Raw genomic sequence first — 13,933 nt, forward strand, 5'->3', positions numbered from 1 at the left:
TTTTTTAAATAAAGGGGGAGGTAGTAGGCAAGTACCAACATTCCATGCAGTAGCTAGTATTGGGATAAACGGCTGGTATAGGTTTCTGGAGTAAGTGGTAAAAAATGTTTTTACTTCAAGTCAGAAATTTTAAGATTCCATCAATCTACATAGAACATGAACTATCTTTCCTACTGTTACCTTGCACCCTGGCTCTCTGAATTTGTGTGAGCGTAGACAGGTTACTTAAACCTCCCTACAACTTCCTGTAAAATGCGATGGTAATTCCCAGCTCGATCCCCACAGTGGAGCCAGCTCAGTGCAAGAACGAGTCTACGGAAAGCACTCAGGCCAGAGCCGGCCACCTAGTCAGTGCCCAGTTAAGCGCCAGTTGTTATTACTGAGCACAGTGAGAGATGGAAACAATATTTAACCCGGAGACATTTTTTCCAAGTTGCTGAAAGTCAGCTGAGGGGCTAGGATAGGTACATGAGTAACTAACTACAATGAGTGAAACGGGATTAATGTGATACTAGGAGTGTGAAAAAACTGCCGTGGGAGAAGGGCTGCATTTGTTGGTGGAATTAGGGAAAGATCTGAGGAGAAGGCTTTTCTGCTAAGCCAGCTTTTCCTTAAGTGTGGAATGCACATGGTTCAGTTACGGGAGATGATTCCAGGTGGTACTCTGATACGGCATGAAACAAATTTGAATTCCATGGTGGAAATATGTGATTCCTTTTTCCAGCTAGGCTGATCTCATCAGGGAGAACCTCTCGGCTTGGGGCCACTAGTGACAGTTCTGGAACACATGCTCATCTGCCCTTTCCTCACAGAGAAGCCAGCTTCAGGCTCAGACCATGGAGCATTGACTTAGAATTTATGGTGCTTTCATGCCGTTTACACAAAGTGATACTGGTTTTCCCTGGAAAGTGACACAACATTTTCTTTATAAACTTCTTAAAAAAAAAAAAAAAAGCTAGTTGATTGAAAGAAAAATATTACCTAAAGGTTCATGGATTATGGTAAATGAAAGAGGGACAGAAATTTACCAGGGACAGTGAGAGTATTCCTGGTATAAGAACAGCTTGAGTTAAGGGGCATGGGCAAAAAACTATGTTTGGAGAGTAACAAACAGTTCAATTTGCGGGGAGCAAGTTTCACTACTGATGAGTACTAAGGCTAGAAGAATAAAACTATATGAAAAGCCCATTAATAACAAAGTTTAACAAACCTGTCAGTAATCATCGATATTCGTAAACTGCTATTTTTTACCATTTTTTAAGTGGAAAATTTTCTTCTGTTTCTGTAGATCTGAGGAGAAAATTAAGCACTTCAGTCAACTTAAATCTGAACTTTTTCTTAAAGACAATTCTTTGAGGAGGATACTTCCTTTAATTATGGAACTTAAAGCAGCAGCCCAGAAAAACTTCATTCTGAAAAGGCTTTTCTGGAAGGTAAGTGTTTTGTTTTATTTTTAATCTTTAAAGCTTGTATCTCCTGTTTACCAAATATAAGCATAAATTAAAATATAAATAAGTGTTGTCTTGTATTCTGATGCTGTATTTTTAAATGTCGATAAAATTTAATGTAGTCATGTCTTAATGCTGGATACTTTGTGATGTAGTCAGTAGTGTATATGTGTGTGTCGAGGGGAGATGGGAAGAGAAGGGAGTGGTAGCAAAAAGTAGCTCCCATGCATTGGGTTGGCAGAGCCAACGGAGAGATATTAGGAGGAACATTTTTGGCATGCAAGATATATAGACAGTGAGATGGGAAAATAGATTTTAAGAAGTTTTTGTTTATTTTTTATTTTTTTGAGACAGTCTTGCTCTTGTCGCCCAAGCTGGAGTGCAATGGCATGATCTCAACTAACTGCAACCTCTGCCTCCCAGGTACAAGCCATTCTCTTGCCTCAGCCTCCCAAGTAGCTGGGGTTACAGGCGCCCACCACCACGCCCGGCTAATTTTTTGTGTTTTCAGTAGAGACAAGGTTTCACCGTGGTGGCCAGGTTGTTCTTGAACTCGTGACCTCAGGTGACCCACCTGTCTTGGCCTCCCAAAATGCTGGGGTTATAGGCATGAGCCACCACACCCTGCCTGTTTATTTTTTTAAACAGAGACAAGGTCTCACTCTGTTGCCCAGTCTGGTCTCAAACTCCTGGGCTCAAGTGATCCTCTTGCCTTGGCTTCCTAAAGTGCTGCAATTTCAGGCATGAGCCACTGTACCTGGCTGATTTCAAGATGTTTTATTGTGCAGTTTTCTGTACTGTAAAAAATAATTTAAAAATTATTTTTGAGTATAGGACTGGTATTTTTAAAAATGTGACTCCTGGGGAGGCAAGGCAACCTCATTCTCACTCAGTAAATTACAGATGCCTCATTTTCAGGTTCAGGTGAAAGAGTTAAGAAGCCCAGGTGAGTAACCTGGTGTGGCGTTAATGAGGCCTAGGTGAGAGGGTAAGCCCTGCCTAGGGCTGCGTTCACGTTGATTGCTACATATTTAATCCTAATTCTGGCCATTGATCACATAAGTAGCTGCCATCATTTTACTGAGCAATGGTAAAGCATGTGCACTCCCAACCATACAAAGCAGTCCTGGCCATTTATTAGCTTCTAGGTCCTTCATATGTGGGGTGACCAACCATTTCGGTTTGCCTAGATTAGGGTGACCAACTATTCCAGTTTGCCTGGGACTAAGGAAATTCCTGCAATATTGGAAAGCTAGAACAGTTCCAAGCAAATCAGTACGGTGAAGGCAGATAAGCTGTAGAGAGTAATATGCCAAATGTCCCACCACACTGAGACACTGAGACTCAGGTAAGGATGATATAGTACTGCATAGTCTAAAATGGTTGGTGCTGGATAGATCCTGTGAGGAATATGGCATCCAAGTTTTGACTCTAGAACTTCAGAAGATTGTGGAAAATATGACCAACCAAGTAAGACCAATCCATCTTGATTATGAAGATGGAATGGAATTCATGTGGAAAGGGTAAATAAATTAGGATTATCTTCTTCCCAAATAAACCTCTCCAGTCCATCCCACACACAGTATCAATTTAATCTACAACCCTGATTGTATGGGATTTCTTGTTCAACAGTTTCTTGCAACTTTCCTTACTAAATTAAGTACAGACTTTGGCTTCTTCATTTAAGGCTCTCCCCTAATCACAGATTTCAAATTTGGACAGGTATGGCCTTTATTTTAGTAGGCTGGGGTTATCAGGAAGGGGTTGTGTATTAGTCCATTCTCACACTGCTATAAAAAGACTACATGAGACTGGGTGATTTATAAAGAAAGAAGGTTTAGTTCACTTGTTCCTGGACCAAGCCAAGGGTCAGGCTGCTTATTCTCATGGCCCAATAATGAGACACAGATGAACTGGGAAAGAAGGGAGTTTATTTCTGTAACCAGTAACAGGGAAAAGGCCTCAAAATTATCGCCAGACCAACTCAAAATTACAAGGTTTTCCAGAGCTTATATACCTTCTAAGCTGTATGTCGACATGTAAGTGCATTCATCTAAAGCCATAAGTGATTAACTTCTTTTAATCTATGCCTAAGATTAGATCAGGACCTAAGGAAGGTCCTTAAGACCTTCCTCTGGGGCCTCAGTAAATTTACTTAATCTAAATGGGTCCAGGTCCTGGGGTGATTACCTTTATCTTGCCTCCTACTAAACCACGGAGGTTTGGGGAGTTCCCTCAGACCACCAATAAACTTGTTTGTGGAGGCCTGGGGAGTTTCTTCAGACCCCCAGTAAAACTCGTTTAATTCTAAACAGGTCCTGTTAAGAATTCCTTCATTATCTTGTCATGCTTCAAGGCCCAGGAAAGGCCTGGGCAAAACTCTTGGTGGGCTTTTGTTACCTCCCAGCCTTTGTGTAAGGACACTGGCTCTATCAGCTTTTAATATTTAATGTAACCACTCAGTCAGCGCAGGAACAGTTGTTATGGAGGCCTGTCTGTTCAGCTGTTATGAAGACCTGGCCTGCCACAGACTTAGAGTTCCACATGGCTGGGAGGCCTCAGGAAACTTGCAATCATGGCAGAAGATGAAGGGGAAGCAAGGCATGTCTTACATGGCAACAGGAGAGAGAGAGAATGTGCAGAGGAAACTGCCACTTTTAAACCATCAGATCTCATGAGGACTCCCTCACTATCATGAAAAAAGCATGCACGATCCAATCACCTCCCACCAGGACCCTCCCTCGGCAGTGGGGATTACAATTCAAGATGGGATTTGGGTGGGAACACAGAACTGGACCATATCAGGCTACCATCTGGATAAGGTGGGCACTGGGAAAATGAATCCAGATGTAGATGCTCCTGGAAAAGGCACAGTGCCTAAGAGTGAGGGCCATAAGAGTGAGCTAAATGAAATATCAGGATATTTTAGCATGTGGGTGAATTACACCTGGATGTCTGCACAAACATTTGGCACCAGGAAGATCTGCTTGTTTAGGGTGTGGGGACGGAGGTTTTATGGAATGTGAGGACATAAAGATTGTCAAGAGTAAATTCAGCAGCTGGGAGAGGACTGGGAAAGGACTTAGGACAGTGCCCAAAGAGGAAGTCCACCCAGATACACTGGACACAATCAGGGACTGGATTTAAAGTGCATGTTTAGGTAGGAGAACTGAAGTACCACTTAAGGGTCAGATTAAGAAGGATGTTGATGTGTACTCCTAATGGGATCAGCACCAGCGTTAGTCTAGAGGTCATTTAAGCATCTCCAATGTAAAAACAGGGCTGGTACCTGTGGCCTAGGCTGTGGAGCAAAAAATGGATGGAGAGAAAGAGAATAAGGTTAGAACTAACAGACCTGACCAGCCACTTCATCTTCTCTCTCACCTCTGTCCTCTACAAGATCGAGCCATGTGGGATAACTTGGATACCTGTTCTCCTTAGCTCTCTTTTCTCCCTGCTGTTTGATTTCTCTAGAATACTGTTCTTCTAATTTCTCTTGTTAAAAATCATACACATTCATCAAGGCTAAGCCCAAATGCCATTTTCTACCTTTCTTGTCATGCCGAATGGGGAACTTTAGTACCTTCCTCCTTTTGATCTTCTCTGTCAATTCTGTGCCATAGAACTTTTTTTGATGTTTTATAATCTGCATTGTTCAATACAGCAGACACTAGCCACATGTGCCTTTTAAGCACTTGAATGTGGCTAGTGACTAAAACAGTAAAATGTTAATTTTATTAAATTTAAATTAATTTAAATAGCCACTTGTGGCCAGTAGCTACCGAGTTGAACAGTGTAGTTCTATGACATCTTTCATAGCACTTCCTCTTTAACAATTATCAGACAGGTTTCATGCCTAATCGGTGTGAGGCTTGGTGACAGGTATTAGAAATACAGCATGATTATGATACAGTTCCTACAATCAAGAATTAGCACATATCCTCCCTTTTACTATAGTTATTGGTACATTTTTCTTATTTATCATAATATGCTATAAGCTTCTGTAGGAGAAGTATATATCTTACTTACTTTTGTATTCTCCCTCAGTCCAAATACAATGCATGCATATTCCAGGTGCTGTAAGCTATTCATATTGAATTGCAAATCTGTTCTCTTGTGAAATATTAACCTAATCTGATGTCTAAAAAATGAAGCTTTCATGATCTGTTTTATACTTGAAAACACTGCAGCCATTATTTAATAGAATGTTCTTACCTGGGCTAAAACAGATCTTCTAATTCGGTTGTCAAAAATGAAAGGCCAAAGTGAATGGAGAAAGAAATAATTCAAATAGGAAAAGAGGAAGTCAAATTGTCTCTGTTTGCAGATGACATGATTGTATATTTATAAAACCTCACTGTCTCAACCCAAAATCTCCTTAAGCTGATAAGCAACTTCAGCAAAGTCTCAGTATACAAAATCTATGTGCAGAAATCACAAGCATTCCTATACACCAATAACAGACAGAGAGTCAAATCATGAGTGAACTCCCATTCACAACTGCTACTAAGAGAATAAAATATCTAGGAATACAACTTACGAGGGATATGAAGGACCTCTTCAAGGAGAACTACAAACCACTGCTTAAGGAAATAAGAGAGGACACAAACAAATGGAAAAACATTCCACACTCATGGATAGGAAGAATCAATATCGTGAAAATGACCATACTGCCCAAAGTAATTTATAGATTCAGTGCTGTCCCCATCAAGCTACCCATTGACTTTCTCCACAGAATTGGAAAAAACTACTTTAAACTTCATATGGAACCAAAAAAGAGCCTGCATAGCCAAGACAGTCCTAAGCATAAAGAACAAAACTGGAGGCACCATGCTACCTGACTTCAAACTATACAAGGGTACGGTAACCAAAACAGCATGGTACTGGTACCAAAACAAATATATAGACCAATGGAACAGAACAGAGGCCTCAGAAATAACATCACACATCTACAACCATCTGATCTTTGACAAATCTGACACAAACAAGCAATGGGGAAAGGATTCCCTGTTTAATAAACAGCATTGGGAAAACTGGCTAGCCATATGCAGAAAACTGAAACTGAACCCCTTCCTTACACCTTATACAAAAATTAACTCAAGGTGGACCTAAAACCATAAAAATCCTAGAAGCAAACCTAGGCAATACCACTCAGGACATAGGCATGGGCAAAGACTTCATGTCTAAAACACCAAAAGCAATGGCAACAAAAGCCAAAATTGACAAATGGGATCTAATTAAACTAAAGAGTTTCTGCACAGCAAAGAAACTATCATCAGAGTGAACAGACAACCTACAGAACGGGAGAAAATTTTTACAATCTACCCATCTGACAAAGGGCTAATATCCAGAATCTACAAAGAATGTCAACAAATTTACAAGGAAAAAACAACCCCATCAAAAAGTGGACAAATTATATGAACAGACACTTTTCCAAAGAAGACATTTATGCAGCTAACAAACATACGAAAAAAAGCTCATCATCACTGGTCATCAGAGAAATGCAAATCAAAACCACAATGAGATACCATCTCACACCAGTTAGAATGGTGATTATTAAAAAGTCAGGAAACAACAGATGATGGAGAGGATGTGGAGAAATAGAAACGTTTTTACACTGTTGGCGGGAGTTTAAATTAGTTCAACCATTGTGGAAGGCAGTGTGGTGATTCCTCAAGGATCTAGAACTAGAAATACTATTTGACCCAGTGATCCCATTACTGGGCATATACCCAAAGGATTATAAATCATTCTACTATAAAGACACATGCACACGTATGTTTATTGCGGCAGTATTCACAATAGCAAAGACTTGGAACCAACCCAAATATCCATCATTGATAGACTGGATAAAGAAAATGTGGCACATATACACCATGGAATACTATGCAGCCATAAAAAAGGATGAGTTCGTGTCATTTACGGGTCATGGATGAAGCTGGAAACCATCATTCTCAGCAAACTAACACAAGAACAGAAAACCAAACATGTTCTGCATGTTCTCATTCATAAGTGGGAGTTGAACAATGAGAACACACGGACACAGGGAGGAGAACATCACACACTGGGGCCTGTCAGGGGGCAGGGGGCTAGGGGAGGGATATCATTAAGAGAGATACCTAAGGTAGCTGACGGGTTGATGGGTGCAGCAAACCACCATGGCACATGTATAACAAAACTGCACATTCTGCACATGTACCCTAGAACTTAAAGTATTAAAAAAAAAAAAAAAGTAAATGGCTAGTCTATTTGGGATCTTTCTACACTTTAGTGGAGTCCCCCTTGGCCCTATCCCCAACCACGCCATCAAACCCACTAGCCTTATGTTCTTCTGTCTCATCCACAACCAAAATCTATCCTCAGATTTGTTTTCACAAAATTAGCATATATGACTAATAAAAGTCAACATCCTTTAAGTTTTTTTATTTAAATTGTTATCATAGCCTTAAGGTAAAGCAGTGGTTTTTCAACTTTATGCTATATCTTGGAAAACATACGTTCTGTGAAGTTCCCTTAGAAACCCATATGGGGTGGAGAGATTAGGGCCATTGTCTTAGTCTGTTTTGTGTTGCTATAACAGAATATCACAAACTTGGTAATTTATAAAGAAAATGAACGTATTTCCGACAGTTCTGGAGGCAGGGAAGTCCAATATCAAGGTGCTGGCATCTTGTGAGGACCTTCTTGTTGTGTCATCCCATGAGAAGGCAGAAGGGCAAAAGAGCATGCAAAAAAAAGGGGTGGCAGGGGGCCAAACTCATCTTTTCATCAGAAACCCACTCCCACAATAATGACATTAATCTATTTGTGAGGGCAGAAGCCTTATGACCTAATCAACCTCCTAAAGGTCTCACCTCTCAACACTGTTGCATTGGGGATGAGTTTCTAAAACATGAACTTTGGGGGCCACATTCAAACCACAGCGTTCTGCTCTTGGCCCCAAACATTCATGTCTTTTTTACATACAAAATACATTTATTCCCTCCCAATAGCTCCAGAAATCTTAATTCATTCCAGCATCAACTCATAAGTTCAAATTACAAATTGTCATCTAAATCAAGTATTGTTGAGACTCAAGGCAGGATTCATCCTGAGGCAAATTCCTCTCTAGTTGTCAGACTGTAAATCAAGACAAGTTATCTACTTACAAAATGCAGTGGTGAGATGCGTGGAGGATAGACATTCCCATTCCAAAAGGAAGCTATAAGCAAGAGGAAAGGGCCAAGTAAGTCCAAAACCCAACAGGGAAAATAATATTGTCTTAAAGCTGGAGAATAATCTTTCACTCTTTTGCTTAAGAAATGTCTAAGAAGTTTCAGACTTTCCCTACAGCTGTCCTCTTTCTCTGAGCCCCCACCAGCATCACTTTTAATGCTCCAATTACTGCAGTCTAGGCTTTTTCTAGGTTGCTCCTCCAAATTCTTCGAGCCTCTATCCATTAACCAATTCCAAAGCCACTTCCACATTTTTAAGTATTCCTTAGAGCAACAATTCCACTTCTGGTACCAAAATCTGCATTAGGATTCTCCAGAGAGACAGAACCACTCAGTTCTCCAACTCATATGCCAGTCTCCTCTGGAAATACCTTCACAGACATACCAGAAATAACGCTTTGCCCGTTCTCTAGGTACTCCTAATTTAGCCAAGGTTACACCTAAAATTAACTGTCACAGGCATCTCTAATTTTTGGTTCCTGTAATAGCATGGAAAATTATACACATATATAATATACATATTATGGATATAAAATTATAGATATGGTGTAATATAGAGTGATATATATTATAGATATAAAGATATATATTATATAGTTTTTTCCCTCCCTTTTAAAATGAACTTTATTGAGGCATACTTTTTTCTTTTAAGTGGTCTTTATTTTTTAATTTTGTTGAAGGTACAATTTATGAGAGTACATTTTCATTTTTTTTTTGAGATGGGATCTCACTCTGTCACCTAGGCTGAAGTGCAGTGGCACCATCTCAGCTCACTGCAACCTCCGCCTCCTGGGCTCAAGTAGCTGAGTAGATGAGTACTTCCCAAGTAGCTGAGACTACAGGCACATGCCACCATGCTGGGCTAATTTTTGTATTTTTTGTAGAGATTTCACCATGTTGCCCAGGTTGGTCTTGAACTCTTGGACTCAAGTGATCCACCTGCCTTGATCCACCTGCCTCCCAAAGTGCTGGAATTACAGGCGTGAAATTACAGGCCAAGAACGCTTTTTCATAGATTGACTAAACTCCCAAGTTTTAGAAGAACAGACACATGTCTGTCTGTTTTGCTCAAGATGTTATTTCATTATCTAGCATACCTGCCACATAGCTGGCAATCAGTAATTATGCATTCAGTGAATGAATAAATGAGTAGATAAAATATGTTCTTTTTCTAGTTTAAATTTTTTCCACTGGGCACGGTGGCTCATGCCTGTAATCCCAGCACACTGGGAGGCCGAGGCAAGTGGATCACTTAACTAAGGTCAGGAGTTCAAGCCCAGCCTGGTCAGCATGGTGAAACCCAGTCTCTACTAAAAATACAAAAATTAGCCAGGCGTGGTGGCATGCACCTGTCATCCCAGCTATTTGGGAGGCTGAGGCAGGAGAATCACTTGAACCCTGGAGGTGGAGGTTGCAGTGAGCCAAGACTGTGCCACTGCACTCCAGCCTGGGTGTCAGAGCAAGACTCCATCTCAAAAAAGAAAAAAATTTTTTTTCTTCATATGATTTTTTTTTCCATTTTTAAAAATTGTGTCAAAATATACATAACACAAAATTTACTTCCTTAATCATTTTTGGGCATACATTTCAGTGGTATCAAGTTTATTCACAATGTTGTGCAGCCATCAACACCATCATCTCCAGAACACTTTTCATCTTACAAAACTGAAACTCTCTACCCATTAAGCAACAACTTTCCATTTATTTCCCCATCCCACCCCCACAACCCACAGCCCCTGGAAACCACCATTCTATTTTCTGTCTTTGTGATTTTGACTATTCTACATACCTCACACAGTTGAAATGATATAGTATTTGTCTTTTTGTGACTGAGATTTCACCTAGTGCAATGTTCTCAAGTTTAATCCATGTTGTAGAATATATCCGAATTTCCTTTTTGTTTTTTAAGGCTGGATAATATTCCATTGTACGTATACACTACATTTTCCTTATCCATTCATCTGTCAGTGGACACGTGGGTTGCTTCCATGTTTTAGATGTTGTAAGTAATGCAGCTATGAACATTGGTATGCAATATATCTCTTTAAGACGGTGCTTTCAATTCTTTTGGGTATTTACCCAGAAATGGAATTGCTAGATTGGATGGTAATTCTATATTTAAATTATTGAGGAACCACCATACTGGTTTCCAGTGTCTGTGCTATTTTCTACTCCCACCAACAGTATATAAGGGTTCTGATTCCTCCACATCCTGGCCAACACTTGTTATTTTGTGTTTTTTTTAAATAGTAGCTATCCTAATGCGTGTGAGATAATATCTTATTGTAGTTTTGAGTTGCATTTCCCTAGTGATTAGTGATGTTGAGCATCTTTCATGTGCTTATTGGCCATTCAACTATCTTCTTTGAAAAAATTATTGTGGTATAATTTACATGAAATAAAATGCACCCATATTTAAAGATACAGTTTGAAGAGTCTTGACAAATGTCTCTATTCTTATAACTATTAACACTACTTCAATCAAGATTTAGAGTGTCTCTGTCACTCCAGAATGTCACCTTGTGCCCTTTGGCCGCCAGTTCTTTCACACTCCTGGCCTCGTGCAACTATCGATGTGCTTTCTGTCACTGTAGATTCATTTTGCCTCTCTTAGCATTGCACTTACATGGAATTCTGCACTAAGTACTCTTTTGCATTTGGCTTCTTTTGGCATAATATTTGTGAGATTTTTCCATGTTGTTTCAGGTATGATATTTTATAAATGAAAATTCTTGAATCAGTGAGCAGGTGAGAGGTCATAATAACAAGTGACACTTATTGAATACTTGTTATGTGCTAAGCACTGCTGAAACTTTACAAATACATACTATCTTATTTAAACGTAGTATCAACTCCTTGAGGTGATATTATTAACCCCATTTGAAAGACTGAGTGACAGGGAGTATAAGTAATTTGCCAAATGTCACACAACTGCCAAGTGGCAGAGCTGGGATTTGAGCTCAAAGAATATAGCTCCAGGGTCAGTCTGTAAAACTGCCACACTATGCTAATTTATCAGGCACTGGGTAAGCCCAAGCACTTCTTTTTCTTCTTCTTCTTCTTTTTTTTTGACGGAGTCTCACTCACTCTTGCCCAGTCTGGAGTGCAGTGACGCAATCCCAGCTCACTGCAACCTCCACCTCCCAGGTTCAAGTGATTTTCCTGCCTCAGTCTCCCAAGTAGCTAGGATTAGGGATTACAGGCGCATGCTACCAAACCCAGCTAATTTTTGTATTTTTAGTAGAGATAGGGTTTTGCCATGTTGTCCAGGCTGATCTCGAACTCCTGACCTCAAGTTATCTGCCCGCCTTGGCTTCCCAAAGTGCTGGGCTGACAGGCGTGAGCCACCGCGTCCGGCCAAGTCCTTCCTTCTTTCAAAGCCCAAGCACTTCTAAGAGTATCTGGTATACATCCTGCTCCTCTTCCTCTTTTTCCTTTCTCTAAGCCATTCCCAGCCTCTTCTCATGCCATATTACCTGAATAAGGGGACACACACACTTTCTAAACAAAAAGCCTAAATTGTCAATAGTAAACCAAAATCCCGGGGGAAAACTGAACAATAGAGGAATAGAAAAGAAAAGCAATTACATTACATTTCTCATTAATGCCGACTTGCCTGATTTCATGGGCCAGCGCTTATTTTCATGCTCAATTTCTCATGAGACTGGACAGGAACACAAAAAAAATGGGTTCCCCAGCTCTAAGTCAGTGTTTATTTGGACAGAAATGGCAATCTACATTTCCACTGTATTTCAGAAGAATCAATATTGTTCTGCACCATTTCCATAACCTAGCGTAGTGCTGTACATTTGTTTTTGTGTTAGTAAACATTTTAAAACGAGAGCTTGCTTATTCTTTATATCCTCACAAAGGCCAAATTACTTTGGAAAGGCAGAAATTATAGGAGCCCCATTTTTCAAGGTGACTGAATGAGTTGCCTGAGATGACACACCTGCTTCTGGATGATTTTCAAGGTTAATGGTCAAGCCAGGCCTAAGTTGCATCTCCCAGCATTGCCCCGTAGCCCTTGCTCTGGTCACCAGGACAGTGGTCTCTTGGTTGTAAGTAAGAAGTATGTTTCCAATTTGGGTTAGGCTAGCATTGATGGGAGATATTGTAATTCATTTCTCTAATCAAAGAACAAATTATTTCTTCATATTTTTAGTACATGAGAGTAGAGAATTTTAACAACAGATACCTTAATTACTGTCTTTCTTTCCCACTTGCTTTTACAGACCAGTGACCTTTTCTATTTCCTAGTAAACAAACTTCATGAGTACTTGCCAGAGTCTAGGGATAAGAATGCACTTCAAAATCAAAGCCAGAGGGTTGATGAACTGGTGTAAGTTCTAACTAGATAATCATTGATTTTTTTTTTTTTTTTTGCTAGGGTGTTAAAGATAAATGGAAGACACTGGACAACATATATGCTATGTTAATGATTAATGGCACTGCAAGTTTTTCTTCCTGTGGATTTTATTTTTATTTATTTATTTATTTATTTATTCTTGAGACAGAGTCTCACTCTGTTGCCCAGACTGGAATGCAGTGGCACAATCTTTGCTCACTTCAACTTCTGCCTCGTGGGTTCAAGCAATTCTTGTGCTTCAGCTTCCCAAGCAACTGGGATTACAGGCATACGCCACTACGCCTGGCTAATTTTTGTATTTTTAGTAGAAACGGGGTTTCACCACGTTGGCCAGGCTGGTCTCAAGCTCCTGACCTCAGGAGATCCATCCGCCTCAGCCTCCCAAACTGCTGGGATTACAGACATGAGCCACCGTGCCTGGCCTCTTCCTGTGGATTTTAAAAAATAGAACTCATTTTGTTCTAATTTTAATGGAAGGATGCACAAGAAACTAATAATATTTGTTGTCCCAAAGTGGGAAAAGTGGGTATCTGGAGGAGAGAAAGCTTTCACTGTATTCTCTTTTTTACCGTTGACCTTTTGAGCCAAATATTACCTTTCTGAAAATATTAAAAATTAAACAATAATTTTAAAACAGTGTGTGATAATCCTAAAAACTTTGGAAAAGAGATACATATAAAAATGACTTAGTACTGACATCCAGCTATTCATTCATTCAACAATTTTTTTTCTTGTTTTTTTAGAAAAGTTCTCACTCTGTCCCCTAGGCTGGAGTGCAGTGGTATGATCATGGCTCACTGCAGCCTTGACCTCCTGAGCTCCACACTCAGCTAATTTTTGTAAAGGCGGGGTTTCGCCATGTTGCCCAGGCTGGTCTCAAACTCTTGGGCTGAGGCCATTCG

The 13,933-nt window shown here is 40.0% G+C and overlaps 1 protein-coding gene across 1 annotated transcript in view; it reads left to right on the forward strand.

Annotated features, from left to right (window-relative positions):
- CUNH12orf56 (chromosome unknown C12orf56 homolog) overlaps window positions 1–13,933 on the forward strand; it is a 110,190-nt gene that overhangs the window by 76,966 nt on the left and 19,291 nt on the right. Inside the window, 2 exon segments of the mRNA XM_033221398.1 lie at window positions 1,289–1,433; window positions 12,898–13,004. Of these exon segments, the coding sequence (XP_033077289.1) occupies window positions 1,289–1,433; window positions 12,898–13,004 (252 nt within the window).

Source organism: Trachypithecus francoisi, unplaced genomic scaffold (assembly GCF_009764315.1).
Source record: "Trachypithecus francoisi isolate TF-2019V2 unplaced genomic scaffold, Tfra_2.0 Lachesis_group11, whole genome shotgun sequence".
Taxonomy (NCBI): domain Eukaryota; kingdom Metazoa; phylum Chordata; class Mammalia; order Primates; family Cercopithecidae; genus Trachypithecus; species Trachypithecus francoisi.